The 25,627-nt window shown below is 39.8% G+C and overlaps 1 protein-coding gene across 2 annotated transcripts in view; it reads left to right on the top strand.

Annotated features, from left to right (window-relative positions):
* DGKI (diacylglycerol kinase iota) overlaps positions 1–25,627 on the top strand; it is a 227,521-nt gene that overhangs the window by 153,464 nt on the left and 48,430 nt on the right. For both annotated transcript variants that reach the window (XM_050915190.1, XM_050915189.1), the window contains 5 exons: positions 3,922–4,022; positions 14,873–14,952; positions 16,796–16,840; positions 22,692–22,761; positions 24,281–24,321. In XM_050915190.1, the coding sequence (XP_050771147.1) occupies positions 3,922–4,022; positions 14,873–14,952; positions 16,796–16,840; positions 22,692–22,761; positions 24,281–24,321 (337 nt within the window). The remainder of the gene's footprint in view (positions 1–3,921; positions 4,023–14,872; positions 14,953–16,795; positions 16,841–22,691; positions 22,762–24,280; positions 24,322–25,627) is intronic.

Here is a 25,627-nt window from a genome sequence, read left to right as displayed (position 1 = left end):
TACATTATCTTCCCAGAGAACTAAAAAGTCTTGGGTCTGGATGATAATTTAAAAAAAATCTTTGTGGATAATATAGACAGTTATTAGAATTATTTGTAATAATAACTATTTAGACAATCATCCAAATATTTTCAGGCATTCCATTTTCAGCTACAAGTAAAAAATCTTGGTGGGACTTTAGGGGGAAAAAACAACACAAAAAATCACTGTACTGTTATTGAAAACCTAACTTTTACCCTAAAGAAGGTAGCCTTGGGGAGGAACAGGTAGGTGGCATTGGGAATAAGGGATTGAATTTTGGACTGTATAGTCCTGTTGAATTCTTGCCTCTGTCAAAGATTAGATTTGTGAACTTAGTTACATTGCTCCTTCTCTTTTTTTTTTCCCCTTCCTCTCTCATCTAAACCAGGTACCGTAGAAATAACTACCATTTCTGAAAATTCAAACATGATAGTTATGTTTAAGTACCAAACAGAAAGCTTGAAACAGCAACTTTTAAAATCACTTCTCATTCAGTGATGATTGTTCTGGATCAGACAAAAAATGATTCATTAACCATTTTTTTTTAGTGATCGCAGGCTTGCTGGAGTTGTTTCACCTCAACATCTGGAAGTGGAAACAATTGCATGACTGAGACAAGCTCACAGGGAGACATGGAAGCTGGGAAGAGGATTACCTGCCCTGTCCCCAGTATTTGCTACAATAGAGCATAGCTTGTCTCCAGTTGCCTGTATCAGGCACACTCCTGTCCTGCCATGCACTAAGGAACATGAGAAAGGTCAATGTGTGGAAGGAGAGGAAGTGAAATTGTGAGTGGGAAGTAATAAAGAACTTGTAGCTGTAGTAAATTCTGCACAGACAGTGCAGAGCTACAAAAATATGTAAACAAATTCATCTCTTATGGTGAAGGACACTGGTAGGTTGCTGGGCGAGGCAGACTGATGGGATGCAATGGGTGGTTGAAAGACAAGTATCACTCAGATATCTGCTATGGAAGATCTAAAAGGAAAATCAAGGAGACAAAGGAGTCGGTGATCTTCTATTAGGAGTTAAAATTACAGTTTGCCTTGGGAAGATGCACAATTCCTGTACTAAACTGTTTTCCCTCAGTATGGAGAGCAGCACAGGGTCACAGAGTGGAAAGGAGGGTCTGAGCGTCACACACGGAGGAGCTCTGTAGCAAGGAAGAAATGGAAAAGAGCAAGTAGGGGGAGACTATGGTGTGGTTCTGGTTTGGAGGGCAAACATCCTCTGTGCTGGGTTGAGTAATTCCTGCACAGGAGTATCAGCTTTTGGTCAAGTGGTTATTTTGAACTGGGGATTGGAAAGCATACTTTTTATAGAGTTCCATCTTGGGTTGCTCAAAGATTTCAGCACAACGGTACAGATTAGGTTCTGGTTTCAGGAGAAGTAACAGTTTGAGACTGTTTTTTGGGTTGGGGTTTACACTGGGCTTAATTCAGTGCATAGCAAGGATGGCTGTCTTTGTAGCATGGTTGAGTGTTACAACAGAAATAAGTAGCTGAATTCTGCTGTCTCCCCATTCCTTTTCCTCCCAGCTGAGTTCAAAGAAGTAGAGGTAATTCACAAGCAGTCCCTCCCTGACACCTACCAACAATCCCCAGGTTGTGAACTGATCAGCTGGAAGACTGAGCTACCTTCATCATAATGTGAGGTGGCAGAACATTAAGGGAAAAGGAACATAGCTTCTTCCTGTATTGTACCAGTGCATAAAAGAAGTCACCTTTCAGAGCTGTCAGTCTGTCATTTTCATGAACCCTACTACATGCAGTGAATTATTTCTTTTCTCCCCTCAGACAAAGACTATGCAATTAAATTCCTATGTTTTCTGACTTAAACATTTTCTTATCTTTTCTTGGCTAAAAATAAAATCTCCTATGACTTTCATTTTTGAAACTTGCATTTTATAGAATTTGGAAGGGAACATAGTCCCTCAGACTATGTTCATTTCTCAGCCAGCTATGTAACATTTAAACTTGTTTTAAAAAGGAAAGAAAGAGAAAAGTGTTAGACTCAGTGCAATTATGTTCTTGTTCCATCTATGCACCTTTCCGCTCCATTTGCAGGCACTCATCTTCTCTGGGTTGCTGAACCGGCTGTAGAGCCTGCAGGTGGAGAGTGCTGTTCTGTAGGATGACATAATGGCACCTGAGTTAGAAAGTTGCCTCCTGAAGCTGTGCTGGAAGTTACGATCCTAGGTGTCTGTCATCAAACTGCAAAAGCTTATCTTAAATGTAGGCAGTTTGCTGATATCTTGGGGCACTTTGACACAATAGTCCCTGTCAGTCAGCACAGGGAAAACATTGGGTAGCCTATATGCTTCTGAGTGTGTCAGTCTTGCTGCCACTGTTGAACTTTTATTATTTCTTCTAAGCTATTCTTCAGGTATCTTAGGTTCATTTTCATCACTAATATAGAAACTCCTGTTCAGAATGTGAATTTCTTCAGTGCAGCTCCTTCTAGCATGTTGTCTTACACTCTGGTTTTGGAGGCACCCTCAATTCATTATCCTTTATCATCTTTTAGGCAAAGAGTACTTGTGCCAATAGAGCTTTTTTTAACTGGGACTTTATTTTTGATCTTTAGTTTCATCTGTCCAGATGTGACAGAGCTGTTTATACCAACAGAGAGAAAGCATGCAGTAAGCTAACACTGAAATAATTCCTAATTGCAATCCCAGTGACCCTACCAAGAGATGGCCACAAACCATGTGTTTTAGGTCTGCAGTGTTTTCTAGCCAAAAAGAAAATTGCTCGCTTGTTTAAAAAGAAAAAAAAAGTTTACATTTGTGAGATGTGGCTTGTCCTGCACTAGCAATGCAAATGCTGTAGGTCAAATATTTTAAAACTGAGACAAAGAAAGAAGCAAACCTGTATATTTATGACAGTGCACAGTATTTTAACTTTTAAAAGGCAATAATACCACTGGCAGAGTTCTGTTACTAACTAGATTAAAACAGATAAAAGAGATGGTCTTGGTGGAAGCACACAATGAAGAATCTACTTTTAACTGACTCAGGGGCCAGTTCCTATAGGACAGACATTTGCTATGTGCATTATAATACACAGGTTATCCATCTTTCTTTAAAAGTGGAAAGTGCAAATATGGCCAAGTTAATTGACATAGCATTCAGCTAAACTTACAAAATCAAATAATAGGTTACGGTAAGGTGGAAGCCAGCATGAAATCAAAACCAAGCTTTTTAGGACAAATTTCTGTCAATATATGGACACTCAAATTTATAGATAGGGATGCACTGAGTGTTTCAAAATTTATATAGACAGTTGAGGTATCTAAATCTGGCTGAAATATATAGAAATGAGATTCCTGTACTGCTACTTGCTTTTGAAAGTCCTCCTGGGTTCTGTGTATTGGACTCACTACTTTGGAAATCCAGTTCTTAGCCACATTTCTGTTGCCTGTTTCCCAGAACAGAGATGCTGAATGAGGATCCTCCACGAATGAGGGTGGATGCTCTCATGGGCAGAGGAATGGTTGTCCTGAGAGATTTCCCAAGAAAGCATCTGTCTTGAACCACAGCTTGGCAGATCTACTGGCTGTGGTGGGGCCCTAGGGATGTACAAAAAGGCAAACTGCAGAGGGGAGGGGTAGCTATATATGGAGATTAGAGAACTCAGAACAATCTTTGTAATTCCAGACCACACAGCAAGCAAATGGGATTCTTGATCTTGCTTATCATTTAAGGTGTAATGTCTATGTTGTTGTGCAGTGGGTAGCCATAATTTTAAATGCAGTGATGGACCTGTGAGGAGGTGACCCAGTTTTGAAGAGGCTTGCTCTTTTTCTTCTTTCAGAGAAGATTAAAATCACTTCATATCCTGCTTTCTTTTGCTCTTCCGTGGAACACTTCGTCTAAGAAGCTTTCTTCTTTTCTTGCAGTCCTCATTCCATCCCAGATCGCCTGCGGATCAGAGTGAACAGGATTAATTTACAAGAGTATGAGGGGCTACATTACGACAAGGAAAAACTCCGGGAAGCTTGTAAGTTGGAAGAAGCCAGACTGTAGCTCTTTTGGTAGAACATTCTGTATAAATCTTACATTGACAAAAAAAACCCCAAAACAACCAAATCAAAACAACAACAACAAAAAACCCAAACACAGGGTCAAGCGTACATTTTGGATGAGTCATGTGGAGTGTATGTTCATCTATCTGTGCATATGCACATACATATTTGCTCTATATAAATACTTTCTCTATAAAGAGCATATAGAGAGAATTCACCTGTTTTCTTACTTAACTATGCCTTCTGCAAGTTGATTTTATTTACTGTAAAGTAAGTGTTTTTCACACCTGTTTTTTTAATTCATGTCTTTCTGTTGATTCTGCTGGGTTTCTACTAGTGTATGAAACTATTCCAGATTTTATGATTAGCATCAAATTTGAAACTGAGTGGGGGACCATGATAAATTTCATATTGAGAATGTGCTCTGACCTTGAATGTGGTTCTTGCACATGTGCATTTATCCTGGGAAACAAATCTGGCTTCCCCAGTCCCTTATTCTTTAACGGCCTTCCATTTTCCACATAGGAGAATAATCACCGTTTTGTTTTCTCATGTAATGGTTTAATTGCCACGTTCAGGGGTAAGTCAAAAGCAGGCAGCAGTTGCTTTGGCAACACTGATGATGACAATCCACACTAAAAAATGGAGTTCCTTTCCTTAGTGACACACGGAGTCATTAATCAATGAGGGACACGGCTGCTTGTGATAACAATTTGATAGTCTTGTTCATTCATCTGGCTCATTATTCATATTAAATTACAAGCATGACTGTTTGTTGTGCAACAAAGCTTCAGCTCCCTCTGTAATACAGAGCACTCTGGTAATTACAGGATGACAATCCTTTTAATTGTTTTGCTTATCTTACTGTTGGAAGATAGTTAAACTGTTTCACTCCTCTAGTCCTACCCTTCCTTATTCTCCCAGTTCACCAGCTCTTCTTCCAACAAAAGAACTGAAATGGCTTAAATTTTAATATAGGTCCTGACAGCCTTTTTTGAAGTTTCTGTTAGTGGATTTTAATCGTAGTTAAAACAGTCACAACCTTCATCACTGGACTGAGAAGAATTTTAACAGGGTGAGGATTATGGCTCACTGGAGAAGAATTGGCTTCAAGTTTAAATTGAGAGTTTGACCTTGAGCAGACTTCAGGCCATATTGAACCCACATCTATGCAACCCTGTCAGAAACAGTCTGGTTCATTTGATGGTTCTTCCTATGGTTTCCCATCTGAGAACTATCCTCATCCATCCTCACTATGGACGTAAATTTTGTGTGTGTGTATTTAGTATACATTATGTAGTCCTTAAGAGCTATTTACATGTTCTGGCACAAAATATACAATTTGTTACACTGTTGTCACTGCAGCTGTAAATGTGTATTTATGTTGTTTGTCACCTGCAAAAAACCCATATTGATAACTAGAAAAAATGCCAGAGAATGATCTAGCACCTCTGACATTTGGTTTTAGATTTCACATGCATTTGATCACTTGCTGGATGTGTGCTTAAGAGGTTTTAATTTAAAAAATAGATGTTTGTCCGTCGAGTTAAAATGATTGCTTTTGGGCATTGGCAGGTCATTTGCAGTAAGACCCTTTTGTCTCTCAAGTTACTGCATGGCCGGCTTGATAATATAACATAGCTGGACTGGAGTATTCTCCCCACACATTTTTCATGAAGTTGTTTTTCCTATCTGTCCTCCTTTAGCTGTGTCAGTAATGCTTGTGCATTACCATTTTTACATTAAAATATAAGAAAATAAATAATATCCCCATCAACCTAAAATAAATCAGGAAATATACCTCGCCTTACCCTTTGCAGTTATTAGGAATGTCCTGTGTAAGGACATATAACTTACAGCATACACTGATGGTTATCAGCCTAATTCTCTGGACATATAACTTAAGTGTCTCCTATGAGAATTGTCCAGCCTTTAGTTTTCAGGATGCTGATCTTGATTTGAGGACTTCTGAATGATGCTAATTACAACTGAAGAAAATTATGTATGGGAAGAGACATCCTCTCTGAACAGTCAGAAACCAAACAGTTTTAAATATTCTCGCCAGCTCCTTGAATTCCATGAAGTAAAAAATGGAAAATCCCCGTGGTTCACAGAGCATAGACCTAACGCCTGAGTTTTCCTGTGACACTGCAAGATCCCTGCATCTCTTCTGGAAACTGAGGGATAGTCAATCATCAAGCTGCATGGTTACACTAGAGGACTACATAACTTAAGCTTTTATGAGGAAGGAAGCTGGAAAATCACCTAAATCTTCCTTTTAAGAAGACTAGAAAGCCATTTTAATTGCATTTCTGACATAGCTAATTGGATAAATTTTAAATGGTTTTCTGGTGGCAGGTCTATGAATTCGTGCCTGCCTGGCTCTATCGTATGCTAGATACTTATGTGAAATAAGCGTGCTGTTTACATCCTCATGAGCAAATCATTTCATGGCACATTGCCACTAAAAGTTACTCGGCTAAAGGGGCAGGAGGGAAGTGCTGAGGGAGGAGAAGCAACTCTCCTTTCTTTACCAAAGAAAGTGATGGCGGGGCGGGGAGTGGAAATAAATAAATTTCCATGGCAGGTGAATAACTGAAATTTTGTCAGTCTGAATTAAAAATTTAAATGCAGATAATACTGTGCACTAACAAAATACAAGACCACTTGTATTAGGCCTTGTTTCTACAAGGCTTGTTACTGTAAGTGGGGTTAGCTTCTTTCAGCACGACTGTAGCTCTCAGGTGTGTGTATGTCTCACTAGATGCTTGCAAGAGACTCAATTTATGTATCTGTCCAGGCTTTGGCAGAATACTTACAACTTAATTCCAGAATACTATACTTAATATCCATTCCCTGCCCACAAGGATTAAAAACACTTTTACCTCCCTAAAGAATTTGGAAACCAAACCAGAATCTCACAGCAATCTGAACAGGAGAAGGAAGCCAGTTGTTAATAAGTTATCCCTGAAGGAAAAATAACAAAGAAATTATTATGGGTTTTGCCTGTTACATGTCTCCATGATAGTGTTTTGAAAGCTCTGACATCAGTGTAATAATGTGGATCATTTTAACTCACAGTAAATACATTTCACTCCCCTTGTTTGCTTGAAATAGTGATTTGATTCTGTCAACTACTTCACCTAAAATTGCACTTCCCAACATATAACAACTCATCATACAAACTGTTCCATGAAGATTAATCTTCACTCTGCTGGAGGTAGACACCTCATTTTGAAAGCCTCCTGAGCAATTAAAGAATGTCATTTTGTCCTCTGAAGGGCATGACTGTTCTTAGCCCTTTCTCCTTCTGTTGCTTTCTACTTTTCTTGTCATTGCAGCTGACATTTAACCAAGATGCTGTTTCTGAATTGTCCCTTTCTTCCCTCCCCATGCTCCTTCTTTTCTCCTGTCAACATCTCAGTATTGTCTGTGAGATGATTAATGATGGTGCAGATGATTCTTATTGATCTTTCAGCAAGGAGGGGTGAATGCTTCCATGCACTCTTTTAAGAAAGGGATATATGTTGGCATTTTAGTTATGTTGTAATGTTCTTTGCTGCAAATGTAGTTGTCTCCTCCAACACCTCGCTATACGTGCCCCAAGCACTTGTGACCTTAGTCACCAGCTTCACCACCTTCTGCCCAACATGATAGTTGTACATTACATGACCATAACCAAGACTATCATATTCAAAAAGTGAGTTTGACTGATGTTTCTAGATGGACAGAACTTAATTCTGTCTCTCTTGCCTGCATATCTTCTGTGCACTCTCTCTGATTTCCTGTTATTGCAGGAAAGTGTGATCCAAAGCAGCACTGTGGAGGAACGATTGAGTTATTTTCCAAACAGCAAAATCTTTCTGTTTGTGACACCCAGTTTTCCCCTTTCCAATGTTACTAAGAAATTCCTGACAGTGGAGGTATATGCAGAAACTAATTATATTTAAAAAAAAAATCAACAACAAACCAACCAACCATAAACTGGTTAATGACCAAGTGGTCTTCAACCCTTCTTATTCCTTCCTGCCAACACTATTGTAGATTTGCACCATGAAGATGAAGCGGTGAAATAGCTCACCATCAGCAGTAACTGCACGGTTTTTGTTTTGTTTTTTTAATAGGATATGTCAGTTCTTACTGCCCTTAACATGTTGTTTTGTATGCCCTAGCCATGGAGAACAATCTCAATACCACTAAGATTAAGGAGGAATCATACCCGACTGCGGTGGTGGCAGTATCGGGAATAACTCTCAGCTCTGTAGCAGCTCTGGGTCTCCCACACTGTCTTTTACACAGAGGCAGCTGTTCCTTATCTCCCCTTGAATAAAATGGCAGACTAGATTAAAAAGCAATTTTTGAAGAAAATTTAGTTCCATGCGTATAACAATTGAACTATCTGTAATCTAACAATCCTTTTCTCTGCAGCCTCCTCGCTTTGTGCGTGGGGGGGGGAGTGGGGGTGGTGTAACATGATGTGATGTTAACCTCGAATTCTTGTCTCTCTCTGGTTATATCTAGCCAGGTGTCTATAATGCATGTGTCCCTGCCTTTAATTTCTGTGCGTTATCTGAGGGTTTTGGAGTCATCCTAGGAGTTCTTATCAGATATACAGAGGTACATGGAGTGACAAGCTTGCAAGTCATTTGGGACGTGTACATGTACAGAGATACTGTAGCTTCCTCATAGCAGCGATGCACTTACCACAGTTTGAGAATCCTTGATCTATGAAATGTATTCTGACTCTTTAAAGCTCAGGGATATGGCAGGTGAAGTTAATCTGGAGACTATTCCATGTGATTTTGAGCAACTAGCTAAATAAGAAAAGGTCAATATTGGTATTGAGGACTTGGTATTTACATCCTGAATATCCATAATGTAAAGGGCAGAGGGGAGCAGAGGACCGCCTGCTAGGTGGTATGATGAGGTAAACCTGAATTAACAAATGGAGTCAGGGCAGGGGAGATTAGCCACTGAAGGAAATGTGCTCATGCTGGGAAGCAACATTGATCTGGATGAATTTAGGTGAGATGGGTTGTGTAGCTACAAACCTTCTCTTCCGTCCTGTAGAGGAAGCACGAATGGCCATTTATTTGTCAGGAGGTCTCTTAGGGGACATGGTGGCTTATCTGCAGAAGCTCTGTAAAAGGCAGCATTACCTACAGACTGTCTACTAAATTTCACTCTGCTTAAAAGTCACTGCCTTGCTCTAACAGCTTGGTTTTCTCAATATGTGTTGTGTAGACATTAGCTAATACATACATTTCTCTGTCACAGTGATTTAATAAGATCTGAAATTGGGAGGGTTGGATGGGTTGCTTAAAGTCACCCAGCAAGATGAAACCAAGAGGGTTAGAAGTCAGTAGTGAGTTAAATATTGGAAACTCCACTGTCACTGAGCTCCCAGATTCTCATGCTGGTGTATACAGATGCAAACCACTGATAAATGTTTGTGACTGAAACAGAAATGACAAAAACAGAGAGGAAGTTGCCAAAGGCATTGCTTCTGTCAAAGGAAATAGCTCTTTTTGCCTTTTGATGGATGAGACCTTGTGGGCTTTGTCCAGACAGCACAGTGAATTTTTTTGCTTTGACTGACACCCATACACACACACTCTCAAAGATTAGAAAGACACAGGAGTCCAACAGAAGAAAAAATGGGATAATTAAAGGCAGTAGCACAATGAATATACACACAGGTGCTGAAATAGGCAACTTAAATCTTGGCTTTTTCTAACTTTGAGCTCTTGATTTTGTAGTCATAGTAAAATTTATTTAACAGGGTATGTCATTGCCTGGGTTTGGGGGAACGAGTAAATCCAAACCATTGAAATCTCATCTCATATCATTGAGTTATAGAATCATAGAATGGTTTGGGTGGGAAGGGACCTTTAAAGATCATCTACTTCTAACCCCCCTGCCATGCGCAGGGACATCTTCCACTAGATTAGATTGCTCAAAGCCCCTGACCTTGAACACTTCAAGGGATGGGGCATCCATAACTTCTCTGGGCAACCTGTTCCAGTGTCTCACCACCCTCACAGTGAAGAATTTCTTCCTTATATCTAATCTAAATCTACCCTCTCTTGACACCATGTGGGGCATATCTACATTCAACAGAGTCCTCTGCCTTTTGAGCTAGTGGGGAAACTGTCACCTGTAAGCTTGCCATCTCCTTTAAACTAGAAGAGAGGAACAGTATTCCAAATAGATGTAAATATATGTTTACCCTAGAGGAGTGGGGAGACACAAGAATATTAAGTTCCATTTCAGACTTTCCAGGAAATCATGCTATAGTTTGTCTTTCTGGTATAGATTTTTCTGTGAAATTTTTCTGTGCATATTCTACTTCTCCCGTTTCCTTTTCTTATTGCTTTTCTGATTTGATTTCCTCTTACCTTTTCAGTCCTGGTTGTCCCCTTTGGCTGTCTCATCCCATACACATCCTTCCTGCCTGTCTTAGTCTGTTTCTGCAGGTCTCACAGCTCAGGTTCCTGTTCTTTTTCTTAATCCTAAATCCTTATTCATTGTTCAGCTCTTAGTCCCAATATCCATTCCCTGCCAGTTTCAATTCCCAGCTCTTCATAATTTTCTTTCTATAACCTGTTCCATTTTGTGTGGTGTCTGGGACAAGTTCTCTCTTCAGTTGACTTGGACAGCTTCTTCCTTTTTGTGGCAGGGTATTGGAGAAGTCGCTGAGTGCCTGGAGGGGATGACCGCCTTCTCAAACGTGGTCTGGTTTAGTTTGATAACCTCCACTCTGTTTTATCTCCTGACATGTGAGGATTTTAAAAGTGGACCACTAGTGTTAAGAAAACTAGCAACCAACGAACCTAAGGAGGCTTAGGTTTTGTCAGTACAATAAACAAAAGGGATCTTAAGAGACACATGGCTTAGATTTGTGTGGTAAGAAAATCCTTTTGTACAAACTCAGTTGTATTAAAACCATACTGGGAAAGGCAAACCTCTTAATATAAATGTCTGAATATTTTAGAATTCTCTCCCAAGAATTTACTTGGTCCTTCAGGTTTCTAATATCAGTGGAAACCCCTCAGGAAGACGACATTCTTATAACATCTTCAGTAGTGAGGATCCTTTATTTGCTACATTAAACATTTACAGCCCAATGTCTAATCTCCCCAGTCCCCTGAGGTATGTCAGACTCAGAATGAGTTTTCCTGGCATTCGCATCTACCTTAATAATCTGTCTTGAGGCTGTTTTGTTTGGGATTTGAGTGGGCTAATCATGGTGTTTAGATCACAAATTGAATCCCTTCATAACAATAAATGGGGAAGTTAATTGAATTTTATTTTTTCTTCATGGTGCCATATGCAGTATATTCAGGCTTCTTCCATTTGTGTCCTCAATGCTATTAAAGAGTTCACTAGCTTTAGGCATTCAGCATAATGGGCAGTTAATGGGTGGAAGATTTATTCGTTGTTTATAAATTCCATAGCTAATTTCATGAGGACTTAAGAAATCACTACTAATCTTGCAGTTAATTAGAGCATCACGCTAGCCATACTGCTGCATCTACCCAACCCTCCTCCTGCTGATACTCGATTTTGGTTAGTGTTGCTAGGAACAAAAAGCTTTCCACAGTACTGGTTCAGAATATGAAGCAACTGTCTGCCTGTCTTATCCCCTGGAGTTGCGCTGCTGCTCATCACTGCAGCATTAGAGTCTGTATCCACAGCTCCCTGGACAAAGTCCTTTTCATCATTCAGGGAGCACAAAGAAACTGGGAGCTGGATACAAGTGGCCAAAAGAGCAGGCGCCTTGGGAGAAAAATGTCTGGCACTTGAATGCTGTGGCTTGGCTCATGATCTGAGACTATCCATTATTTTTGGCATATTCCCATGTGTGGATATATCTATATATTCACAGGAGCGGATAGTATGCGTGTTGCTCTGCAGTACCTATGCTCTTAATGTAAGACTTCATCCTCTCATCTCTCACGTGGCATATCTAGTAATCACTGCATCCCACAGCACTGTTCTGTACTGTCCACATCCTCGTCCACACAGGGCTATTCAGAAAAGGTAGAAGCTCCTTTATTCCTGGACGAAAGTTTCCGCAATGGTATTGAATGCCATGCATGTTAGCTTTATGTCTTTAAGTAATTTATCATAACTTAACTCATTTTGCCCCTATTGCACAGCATTGCCCTATATTTAGAATGAGCAACAATCCCATAGTTTCAATCCCATTATCAATCATTAAGGATTTGCTTTTGTTTTCAAACAGCAGCTATTGTGAAGCACTTCTTTGAAAATCTTGGCTGTGTGGTGCATTGTGCATACTTACTGTGGTTTATGATAAAAATGAGGGCTGGGAACATTTTTGTGCTGAAAGCCAAATGGGTCTTGCAAAAAAACAAACAAAAAACCCGCCACAAAAAATCCCTAACAAAAAAACCTTTGGCAAGCAACATCTTAGCATATACCATAGTGTTATCCAGTAATGACTTAAAAGATTTTTCAAATGAGCGTGAACCATATGGAATGGAACCATTTGAGACCCTCCTCATGCACCTTATCCCTTAGCTAGCCATTGACCCAAAAAGCCATAGGTCATGCTAATTCAGGATTTCCAGGCAGCAAAAGCTGCACATTTCTTTTTAAGGACAAAGTCACCCAGCCAAGAATTCCAGAATTGTTCTATGACCACCAAGAATAGATGGGACATAATTTAATTAAATCTGTAAATCATGACTTTCTTCTTCACTTGTTAGATGAGGCCCATAAATGTCACCACTAAGGTATCTATTGCATATTAGTGTTTTCTTTTCAGACATTTTGGTGGATTTCTTTAGAATTCCAAACGTTCGTAAGGTCCTTCTTTCGGCTGTTAAGGATTTCAGTTCTGCGTTAGCTGTGTTGTTTTGGCAGGCCAAAGGTCTGGTTCCCATTAAGTGCATATACTCCTCCATGAAGGAAGGAATTCAATAGAAAAGAGACAAAATCTGTGGTGACAGTTTATGAGCCAGTGGTGTAGCTCCCTAGTGCTCTAGCTATTGGAGGTGTAGTCGTGTCTGCTGCAATTCACTTTTAGTGCTATAAATGAATTTAACAAACGTTTCTTTCAGTAAGGGCTGCAGAGAGGTCTGCTGAATTGAAACTAGATAGCCATTAAGTACACTCTACAAAGAGCTTAAGGGTCTCCTGTCAGAGCAGATTAAGCAATAATAAACACTAAGCAAAGGGAATCAGTCTGTAACCCAGAACATCAGAACTTCAGGACTGACCCTCCTTCCACTCGCTTGTGTCTCAGTCTCTGTTCTGTAATGACAAAATCTGGGAGGTCACAATGAGCACTGTTCCCTTCTGGCCTTTCTGAAAATGTGCAGGAGGATTAGCATCACTGTCAGATATCAGTGTTGCTTCAGGAGAAGTGTGAGCTCTTCCCTTCTTCCCTGGTCTTCCTGCCTATCCCTTCTTTATGTTCTTGTTTCTCCCTCCAGCTTTTTTGCCCTGCTTCTGGTTTTCCCAGGTTCACAGCTGTTCTGCTGTTCAAATTGCTTTCCAAACACGATGCTGGCAGCACTGTTGATGTGTCCCCAGAGCCCTGCGCTGGCCTCTGAGGCCCGTAATGACCTCGACTGCCATAGGTGCTCCCCTACTCTCCTCCCTGAAACCACAGAGCTTCTCTTCGTGTTTCTAGCCTCAGTGGGCCACAAAAATATGAGCCACGTTCCCCATTATCTTTTAGCGCTGTCTTGTTCTCTTACCAGAAGAGCTTCTCAGTAGAGAAACATCTCTCCCTTTTAATCAGCTGCTTTTGAATGGCAGGAGGGGCTGCAGCACAGGGTTTTTTTTCTATTTATCTCAGAACTGTTAGTGACTTTATGTTGCTTCCTGTTATCCAGTTACCAAAATTGTTTATGAGTTGATATTCTGTTCTCCTTCTGGAATACTTCATATGAGGATTTAAATCTCTTTCCTGCTGCTCCCCTACTTTTTTGGGCCATTGTTAGATTAAAGACCCTTCAGGGAGAAAAAAGAACTTCATTCAGTGATTCAGTTTTAGAAAATCAGGTACTCAAGAGTTTTCACTTGTTTTCTTTTTATTTAATGAGATCTTAGTAGGTAGCTCTCTTGGGACCATCCTTGTAGACTCACATACACTTTTTTCTCTTTTGTTCTTTTTGTGGGTCTGTTTTGGATTTTTTTTTTGCCTGCAAGAACAGAATGGCTGTGGAAACCTATATCCCCTGTTATTAAAAATGCTGCCCTCAGCTGAGGGGAACTATTTGCTGTATTTTTACAAGTTCTTTTTTTCTCTGAGAAGATATGGAGATGATGTGTCAATTTTGTGTGTAAATGGAATAATGTTTGTTTTGATTTGAAAGCAAGCTTACATCAAAATAACATGGTGCTGGACAGTTTCCTCTGAAATCAGGCTGTGACTTTCATTACTTTAAATCATTTTTGTAGACTTTTAAGAGTTCTGAAAACGAAATATCACTCTCTTATTTCAATGTATAAGAGTACCCCTCTAAACTCTTGTTCTGGGGTATGTTCCTTTCTTTGCAGTTAATAATTGATGTTGACATCAGATAACGAAGTACACGATTTAACTGAATCTGTTGTAGCTTCTTCAGTATGAAAGACAGTTGAAAACTGAAATCCTTGATAATTATAAATGGGTGAAACTAATGATGAATAATATGTTCCCGCTTTTAAATGACTTAAGATTTAGATAGTAGAAAGCTTTTGTGAGGACATTTAAAAAAAAAAAACCAAAACCCAAAGCATATTGCAAATGTTTTAAAGTTCGAGAGAATTCAGTTAAAGAGATCTTTCTTTGTTTTTAATTTTCCAGCCATTCCACTAGGAATTATAGTTGTACGAGGAGATTGTGACTTGGAGACCTGTCGTATGTACATTGACCGTCTACAAGAGGTGAGGTTTTTGTGAATTCAGGTGTCGTTTATTAATCTATATTATGCTTTCAGTCCTGAGTGCAGAGGTCTAATAGTTGCAACAACCTTATATTAAGAGTATTGCAATTTGCCTACCACTGGAAACAAAATTTTAGAGTTATGATATGATAGTAAAAGCAGGAGTAGCACTGAAAAATATTTTCTAAACAGAAAATGAAAAGTCATACTGATTCCTTTTAAATTATAACAGACTTGACGTGGATGGGTGTGTTTACTTCTCCTTTAATTGGAATGGAATACCAGGACTCTCCACATACCTTGCTGAAATTACATTAATTGTTGATTAGAAAGTGTGTTATGTAAGGAGGAACATCATGATATTCGAGTGGGTCTAATTATGCAAATGGCATTCTCTAGTACTGTCATGGAGTAATCTGAGACACCAATAAACACTACAAATATCAACTAGATATTTCCAAATACACAGAAATGTATGCTCATGCAGCTAATAATAATGTTGCTCTTATTGTCTTGAACACCTCACCTCATGAGAGTTCATTCTACAATACAGTCTGGGAAATGGAGACTCCAAATGCCCTATTACCTGAATAATTTTAAGTGTGTATGCCTTTAGTGATAAAACTAATGGATTTTCATTAATATACTGTCTCTGACTGTTTTTAATCTTTTACTGATATCTTTCAACAACATTTACAAGTGTGAGGACATTATGTAGGTTTCTAAATAGGTGGTCCAATTTACATACGAGCTACGAACCTCATCCCTCCCATTGAACTCTTCTTGGGAGCCACTGACTTCCCTGTGGTTTTGAAAGTCTGCGCTTGCAGCCTGAATATGGGCCTTAGTATCTTACTACAGGCTTTCACTTTTGCATTTCAGTTAGGATTCCCTTCATCAAATGCATTTCTGAACATTCAGACCTGAGGTGTGGCTATTATTATCAGACATAAAACCATATTGTAAGGTGATGCATATTTGAAGTATCCGGAGATGGAAAATTACAGTGAAATAATTGTGATGATGTTCTCAGCAGATTACAAATGTGATCTCATACTGAGCTCAGGCAACTTAACGGCCAGTATTGGGTGGCGAGTAGTTGTACAGCCCTGGAGGAAGCACAGCTAGAAGTTTGGGTTGAATTACCCATAGTGGTTGTGGAGGAACTGTGTTTCTCCAACCTTTTGCAGGGTTTGTACTACTTTTTTTGTGTGCTTGATTTGGCTCAGACCCATTTGCTGGGAATGGAGGTGCCAAGGTTTTCTGCACTCTACCAACTTGCATGCCAACTGGGGAGCTACGGTCTGTAGGCCAGGCTTTTTGTTAGGCTATGTCATGAGCTAAAACTATTTGACAAAATCTCTATTAAAATAAATTAGATTCCTGAACCCTGCTAAATACCAGGGTCATTCTGATATGACCTCCCTGACATGAGGTTGTCTTAAAACAGGGAGAACTGCCAGTGGTTTTCTTTAGTGCATTAATTACCCAGAAATACTTGCAAAAAAGATTTATAGAATTTTGGCATCTTTTCTGTCATTTTGTTGCTGGTATTCAATATTTAGATAGTTTTTATGAAACAAGTAGGTCTGTGATATGGTAAAAATCTGTTAACATAATTTCTATATTTTTAAAACTGTTTTTTGACCAAATGCATGCAAATCTAAAGTTTAAGTGAGCTTTCCATGACTATTCTGTGGTGTTTGTTTCATATGCTTAAAACCAGTCAGAAATACTTGCAAAATTATTTGTGTTTGCCCAGCCACTTAAGATAGTAGAACTGCAAACAGCTTTTGTTGCTTTAATTTTTTTCATCATCGCTGTGTCTTTCATCCTTCTGCTAGGACCTACAGTCGGTAACTTCTACTACACAGAGAGTTCATTACCAGGTAAGATAAGCTTTCCGCTTAGTATCAGCACAAAAAGAGGCTTAACAATGTGGATTGCACTCGTTGCATTGGAACCCAGGTTTTCTTTTTGTTAGATACCCGTATGTTAGATGAATTTCTGATTATCATTTACCCTCAAATGCTGGAGGTTCATTCTGCTTTCCCTCGGACAATCCTTTTCCTTGCAAACCTTATGGAATCATCTTTAAAATTAGCACAGCATGATGATGCAAGTGGTATTGCAATAGCAGTGCCTTGCATATTGAAGTGAATGAGATAGTGTCCTGTAGGACAAATGACAAAAGTAAAACTGTTTCTCTGTCTGAGAAACTGAACAATAACATGTTATATTGTATAGCTGTAATAAAAAAGTCTATCACTGAGAAAAATGGTGTGCTAGCAGGACTAACCTCTTAATAATTCTGTGCACCACAGTCATCTACCTTTAGTTTAACATAATCTTCAGAGTAGTTTTTTAATCCATCCTGGGCACAAATGTATCTTTTTGCATGTGACAAACAAGTTCTAGTTTTAGGTGGCTAGTTTTTAAAATTGGTCTCTGTGCATTTTACAACTTTATTCTACAATTTATGCAATACAGAACTTGCCTTTACAGTTGGAAGTATTGTTCAAGAATGCATGTTTCTCAGTAAAATATTGTGCTGCACAGTGCTTAAATTGGGAGTAAACTAACTCAGACTAACTCTACTGACTCCTGAGCTGATCTGACATTAGCGCAGAGACTTGACACAAACCATGGTCAGTTGACACAGCGCCTAGGATCAGAAGACAAGTTTGCATGGTGTTGATAGCCTTTTCCTAGACTTAACAATGCAAGTCTTGTTGGAATCAGCAGGAATGAATTCACTGAGAAAGCGTACAGAGATCCAGCTGATGGGAACCCATTGCAGTGAAATTGCAGATAATTTCTTGGGGCTTAATGTTTACCTGGGTGATACAGAATTCCAGTTTGGCAAGAATGCCTGTAAATGCGCTGAATGCAGGAAGACACTAAGAGAAAATGCAGTTTGGCATGTTTTCCTGGAGTTGCCTGCTTAATACCAGTTCATGGTTTGTATCTGCATTTCCCTGTCCAATTCTAACCTCATATTTTTGACGTTTGTATCAATCATTGCCCCAGAACTGAGTTTTAGAGCAGTGTTAGTGTCTAGCAAATTGGCTAATAAAACAGTATGTATTATTCTGTTACACTCATTATAAATTAACCTAAGTGGCTGCTGACTATTCCATGCGTAGGAAACTGCCTGAGGTAAAATGAAGAACTAAATCTGCATGTATGGGGAGGGCCAAAAGAGAGTATGAAATGTTGGAAATCAGCTCTAACCATCATACTTGGCTCTAACCTCTGTAGTTATACCAGTATATAAATTAATTGCCTAGCCATCTTCTCTAGTGCACATCAGTGTGAAATTCCTAACATACTATCAATTTTTTATGATGCTACATTTTGAATGCAGCCCCCTCTGTGTTTTGTCTTCAGTACTTGTTTATCCTGGATTCTTCAAACATTGGTTTATTCTTAGTGGGTCATTTCTACAAACGGTCTTTTTAGGTGTCATGGTTTGGCCCCAGCCGGCAACTGAGCACCACGCAGCCACTCTGCTCTCCCCCCTCCCAGTGGGATGGGGAGGAGAATCAGGGAAAAAAGTAAAAGTCCTGGGTTGAGATAAGAACAGTTTAAAAACTAAAGTAAAATAAGATATAATACTAACAATAATAATAATAAAAATATAGTAATAATAATTGTAATGAAAAGGAATATAACACACACACAAAAAAAGAGAAATAAAACCCAAGAAAGGACAAGTGATGCACAATGCAATTGCTCACCACCCGCTGATCGATGCCCGAGCAGCGATCTGCCCCTCCTGGCCAACTCCCCTCAGTTTATATACTGAGCATGATGTTCTATGGTATGGAATATCCCTTTGGCTAGTTCAGGTCAGCTGTCCTGGCCATGCTCCCTCTCAGCTTCTTGTATACCTGCTTGCTGGCAGAGCATGGGAAACTGAAAAATCCTTACCTTAGGATAAGTGCTACTTAACACACTGATGTTTTAGTTGTTGCTATCAACATTATTCTCACAGTAAATCCAAACCACACTGTACCAGCTACTAAGAAGAAAATTAGCTCTATCCCAGCTGAAACCAGGACATAGGTTAATTTGAGGTTTGTTCCATGTTTGTTGGTATCCCTCTACATATTACAGAAAGGGGAAAAAGCAAGGGATAAAGGGCATGAACAAGGTGCTTGAGTTGATGGAACTGTCTTCTTACCTCACTAATAAGGTGTCACAGGTACTTTTAGGTCTCATAAATGCAGTTCTCTTGCATGATTCCTCTGCAGCTCAAAACATGGGGAGTCAGCAGAAACATCAGCAAGCCCAGGTGCAAATGAGAAATATGATGCTAGAGTTGTTTTTCATTCCATTTTGTTTCTCTACTGAGTTTAATGCTCATAAAATATCATTTTCATGGGCCTGAGACTTCCCAAGCTAGTTCTGCAGTTGAACTGTAACGAACTCTTGGAAGGAGTATATCGCAATATGCAATTTGTGACTTGAATTTACATTTACCAGCATTATCCCTATCTTAATTTTCCCAGCATTATGTACTCTGCTAGGTCTATGGATTTTTACTAATTTCTTCTCTTTGTATCATCTACCTTTCTAGTAGCACGATTATCTTTAGATGTTTTCTTCCTTTCGCCCTTTGTATCCCAGTCCTCACCTTTCCGCAAATAGTGGGCTAAATATTAAGATACATAAAGCTTTGTGCATGTAGATACATAGACATTAGCAAACTTAGTGGATTTCAGAAAACCCTTGACTCTCCCACATACACCTCAGCTGCAATACAAGCAAACCTACACATCCCACAGCTCCGTAAGCCCATATTAGAGAAAGACATAGGTGTATTTTAAATCTGATACTTAAACCACAGAGATATGTCATTTGGTCCCCATGTGCAGAAATAGTTCACTTTACGGAATGTTATGCTGTCATTGTCTTCGTCTCTCGTGTAATGCACAGAGGTTGGAGACAAAAAACCTGTACATGAGAGCAAGGTTTATGGGATCAAGTAAAAGCCATGAGTCTGAGTATGGGAGAGAATTGAGGCTGTTTTATTTTTGTCAGGGTGGCTATAGATGCAGGTATCATGTATCAGAAGATATATATGTATATATATTTTTTTTAGTCAAGCAAAGTCTATAAGTTGCTGCAGTAACGTTTCAGACAAGATCTGTTGCCAGGACTATAGCCAAACTCTAGGGCACTGAGGAGACAACAGATAAGTTGTCTCGAGCCGTCTTGGCTCTTCTGTCCTGGGTAACCACAAAGGAAAGGCAGTAATAGATGGTTCCAGTCAATCCCAGAGGCAGAAGCTAATAAGATGAATCTTGCAAAAGCTGTCATGATACCAAATGAAATTAATAACATTTTGTAGCAGCATCATGCCAGGCACTGATACACATTCACCTGGCTGAGAAATGAGTGTCCATCAAAATGCTAATCATCGTCAGAGCTGCTTGAAAACAACACATAGTACATGCAGACACCCTGCTGACCAGGAAGCTGGGGAAGCCAAGAACTTGTGCGCATCTGTACAACATCAGCGTGACCTCATTTTTTCTCAGGTGGCTGAAAAAGTGTCAGATACCTTTATGTAAATTGAAAGGCAATGTCTGACTCTTAACATATGAGGGCATCATTTGCTCTGTCATCAATTCGGAAATTGTTTTACCCAGTCAGACTGAAATGACAACTTCCTTCAGCGTTCTCTGAGATTTTCCCCAGGTTGAAGAAAGCAAACTGCTGCTTCCCCATGGTCTTACTGACACACATCTGGGCAGTCTGGGGAATTGAACTGATGAAACTCCCATTTTTCTGTTGATATATTCTTTATTTTTTTCATAAATTTTTCTCACACGTGGCTACTCAGATAAGAAGTATTTTAGAAATATGTCAGATTTGCAAAACAGTAAGGTAAATTGCTGAGAAATATCTATTACTTCTACGTTTTCTTAATGATATAAACACTAGGCTGTAAAAACAGAGGAAAATATACAGGAAACTGTGAACCTTTGAGAATCTATATGAATGTTCCAGATGTGTTGGACGTGTTTGATACACCGTAAACTTTCACTTTGTGTTGGTGTTTCTGCACTTTTCCTCTTGTACACAAAGCAGCCTCACTTTCCTCCTTCAAACCATGCACAAGGTGCCAGCTGTCTGAGGGAATGGTGGGGTTTGTGTCCTTGGAGTCTGTCACTTAGGCTGCGTGCCTTTCTAAAAGGTCTGCTGTAGCTCAGGCTGGAGTGGTGGATTTCTGTGTTATGCTAGGGGTTAAGCGTTCACAGCCCTGTTGTCCCTTCTGGCTGAAACCCCATGATTGTTTGAAATCTCTTTTTGGAACTCGCTCTTTCAGCCAGCCTTTACTTTCTGGTGTTGGACCTTCAAACAACAGCTGACCTGATACAGCTGTACAATTCCCAATACGGAAATCATTTGTCCTGCATCCTGCTGTCAGGAAAGGTGCTGGGCTCCTGTGTAATACCCTGGGAAGTCCCAATGAGATATCATTGTATCCTGGTCTGTTTTCACCAATCTATGCCCATGTTATGAATATATGTACATATACTTTATTCACATTCTGTGCTTTCCGTGCAGAGCAATACTTTTCTCAAAGGTACCTTTCCTCCTCAGTGCTTCTACTTTTTCTTTTCTTGCCTTGTGATTTGGTATACCACTCTGTATTCTGTTGTCTGAAGGAGGAGTAAAGTTTAATCTTCAGCTAGTACGTGCCTGAATTTACATCATTTGCAGATGTGCTGATTTTACTCCTTAAAATGTAAATAAGGATAGAATCTGGCTCTCTAAAAATTTTGGGTGTATGCCCGAGATCCATGCTGTTGTGTTTTGTCCTGTGCAAATCTACTTGTGTTTAAATGTTGTGTCCCAGTGGCTTTAGGAAGTTGGCTGGCCATCCACTGGCAGCATGGAGCAGAGCCATGACCACCCTCTGCTTTCTGAGCTCCCTTTTGCCTCTCCAGCTCAGTGAGAGCTGAAAAAGCAAGGGGCAGCCTGTTTGACTCCTTGGCGAGTACAGGTCAGGAAGAAGGCCTTCATTCCTCCCCAGTCATTTGGTTTGGTTCCTGAAATAATGTCCATCGGCTCCCAAGGAGCCTGTGTTTTTAGCCAGAATGGGAAGATGTTGATGTAGGATGTCTGTTTGCTTGGCCGTCGGTGGTCCCCAGGTCTGTGCTCTCTGTATTCTGGGTGTAGAGAATAACACTTTTTTACCCTGATATGCATTTGGGACACGCCAGGGACAGGCAAAGTGGGCAATTTCTTTGAGTGGCAGATCAGTACAGGTGGGAAAGAGAGTAAAAATACTGAGCTAGAATAAAGGAAGGTGACAGGCACACAAGAAACAAATACAGTAATTAGAGTTCATGGCCGTTGTTTGATACTGATGTGTATCTTTTTGACCTCTTTTACCTCTCTCTGTTCCTGTGTCCCCACAAATAAGGGGGGCTGTAGACAGCTGAGAGAGCTGTTTTTGATGCAAAGCTTTTTTGGTACTGCTAAGCTGAAGGGAAAGCGACAGCCAAGGATGTGGCTGAAGCTAACCATGTCAGTTTACTCTCTTCTATATTACAGTCAAGCACGGATGTCAGTGAGGAGCAAATCCAGTGAGTTTGGGCTATGTAGGTTTTGCATATTATCCAATGTCAGTAGAGCAAAATGAAAAAAGCAGAGACTAGAAAATAGTCCTTTTAAGAGAAAAAAGTTTGTTATTTTTTTATGTCATTTCTCTGCCCTATCCAGGACCAAGAAAGCTCTTTCCCCAGAGTACTTTCTGTTCAGAGGCTATCTCCTAGATGGTGCTTCCTAGACGGTAAGTGCATCTCCCTTCTCTTGTGCCTAGCATGCTGCTTGCTTCTGGTGTGCACGTGAAGGATAGTGCATCTGAGAGTATTACCATGGAGGGGTAACTGTTCCTTCTTGTTACACTGAGCATAAAAAAGGAGCTGGGTGCCCCCCTTTCCCCTCTGAAAAATGAAACAGACCCTTCATCTAGCAATCAAAATGTCTGCTGTAGCATTGTCACCCCAAGGAGGCAAGTTCTTCTAAGGGTGGCTAGAGGTTTGGTTTATTAGCGTCTCTGTTGCGATGAGTGGCGCTTACTGCATGGCAGTGCCTGGACTCGGAGTGCAGCTGGTTGTGGCAACGCGCTGCTGCTGGTAAGGCTGTGTTCTTCACTCTCGTTTCTCTTTAAGTACTATCGTGTTTAGGTACTATAGTGTTTAGGTGATGAAAACGTACCTCCCTTTCCCTGTAAGGCTGCACTTCATGTAACTCCCTGGAGAGCTGCACTTGTATTTCACCCAGACTTTGTCAAAGCAGACGGCTTATCTGGGCTTTACATCAGGCTCCAGAGCACTGGAATTAGCAGCTAAAATGGCATCTGCTTTTGCAAAAGCTTCAGCATGGGGAGACTGAAATTTTTATTGTTCTAAACAAAAACTATTTATCCTTGGCAATTTCTAATCACTCTTCCTTATCTCTCATGAGGGAAATTGATAAAAAACATATTGAGAATCTGTTTGTTTTTCGGAGAAAGCTGGGTGGGTAGATGCATTCAGTTTTTGTCTTTAGGGTTTTGGTATTCCCTTGCAGTGCCAAAACCTCCAATGCTACATCACTGTGCTCTTGTGTCAAAACTCCAGAATGAGTGAATCTGAGTTCGCTGGCCAAACTAAATGCAAAGCAGAAACCAAAAAATTGCATCTGATGAAGCACATTGTAGGTGATAAAATACTTCTGGGTTTAGTAATATAGATTATTTGGCAGTAACAAGATTCATATTAGGCGCTTTATTTAGTGAATCTTCCCTGTTTTCATGTGTTTTTCATGAGTAGCATAAATTTTCCTTGAGCGTGTTGGTAATTCAAGCTGAATATCTGTGGCCGTGCATTTGATTTACAAAGAGCTCCCAAGCATGTTATTGTTCTTTAGATTCAAAATTTGAATTAATCCTGTTAGGCACATCAATTTCATTATATGCTTGCTATACTCTCATTGGAACAATGCAGCTTTTTCTGTCACATACTTTAATGTAATCAATTCTTCTTATAAGCCTGAAATCCATTTTATACATTTTTAAAATATTTATTTCAAGTTAATAATTTCAGTGAATATTGTTTTGTTAAGCCTCACCTTTAAATTCACCATTTAATGGGACAGGAATATGGACATAATGAATGAATCAGATTATGCTCTTGTCAAACCACTGTGACTTCACTGACACAGAGGTTGTCTTATGTGGTAATGATGTTAGCTCAGCCCATCTTGTCCATGTGGTTCTGCTCAGACCATTTTCTTCACTGCAGCTCTGTTGTTTCTCTGTCTTGCAGCAACTTCTGCTGATCGCTTTTACCGCATTGACAGATCTCAGGTAAATCTTTATTCGGTTACCATTTCTATAGACTTTTTTTTAAGCTATGTCAAATGCAGCTTAAAATTAATTATCTGCCATTCCTCCTGTGTATTCTAAAGTGCTACTGAAGTCTCATGAAAAGTAGAGAAAAAATTCTGGGCTGTTTTTTAGTTGATGTAATTCACATCGTTTCACTGAAGTTTTATATCTGCCGACCATCTGCCCTTCTGTCTACTACCAATCTGATGTACAGATCAGAATTTTCTACATTTGTCATCCTTATCAAGTCTTACTAAGGGCATCTGTGTGGCACTAGTGTCTTTGAGTTTATCTTTTCACTGATGCTTTTAGTCACCAGAAGTCTTGATCCTGTGTGTGTGTGACATGGAATAGCTATGGAAATTAAGGTGATGTTACAAGTTGTGAATTATGAACAGAGCTGTATCAAATATTTCCAGGGAACCCCAAAACAGCGTGCAGCTCCATTGGATTCAAACCTGTGGTATAGATTTGACAATCTGAATGTATTTTCTAAAAGACACTTTGAAAATTTTACAGAGCTTTTGGTGTTTCTGATTTGTAGCCAGAACAGGCCAATTAGTGGCTCAGCATTAAGTGCAAACTGTTGATTTCACACAGTGGTCATTTGTATCTGGTCCCCCCGAGAACTGTGTAAGCTGTTTCTGAATCACATGAACATATGACTGTTTCCTAGCAAAAGCAGGTGGTGGTTTAGTTCAAGCAGAAGGAGCTGTGGCTTTAGTTCAGAGGTCCCAGGTTTGGTGTCTGCGTGTAGCCACCATGGGACTTCTTTCACACAGTCATATAAATGCTTTGATGAAGTTGTACTTTAACATGTGGAAAGCAAGGGTGAAGAAGATGCTGCTACAGGTTAAACTGGGCAATGTGACTCTGTTTGGCTTATTCTGCATTTCTTTAATACTTGACTCTGTACAAATGGTCATCTTTCCCTCCTACTCCTTTGCCCTGTGTTTCTGTGGGGAAAAGATCAATACTATGTGATGGTCCCAGCACACAAACGGTGGGAAGTTTCCTGGCCGTTCACCTATGTAGACAGGCCTACTCACACTCGACGTTTTTTGAAGGACAATGAGCCTTCAGTGTCAATAACAAAAAAGAGGGACTGAGAAAGAGAGCTTTGGTAAAGGAGATGTGAAACCAGAACATACAAGCAATGGAGGTCTGGGAGAGTACCCCCAAGCAATGAAAATTTCTGTCAGCCATCATCGGAGGGCAGACCTTAGGTGTTGGTCCTCACTTCGAAATGCAAACCTCGGCATTTTGGGTAGACCTCCAGTTTTCA

Source organism: Gymnogyps californianus, chromosome 1, assembly GCF_018139145.2.
Source record: "Gymnogyps californianus isolate 813 chromosome 1, ASM1813914v2, whole genome shotgun sequence".
In the NCBI taxonomy this organism is placed as follows: domain Eukaryota; kingdom Metazoa; phylum Chordata; class Aves; order Accipitriformes; family Cathartidae; genus Gymnogyps; species Gymnogyps californianus.
Note: the sequence above shows the minus strand (reverse complement) of the source record. Positions and strands in the feature narration are given on the sequence as shown.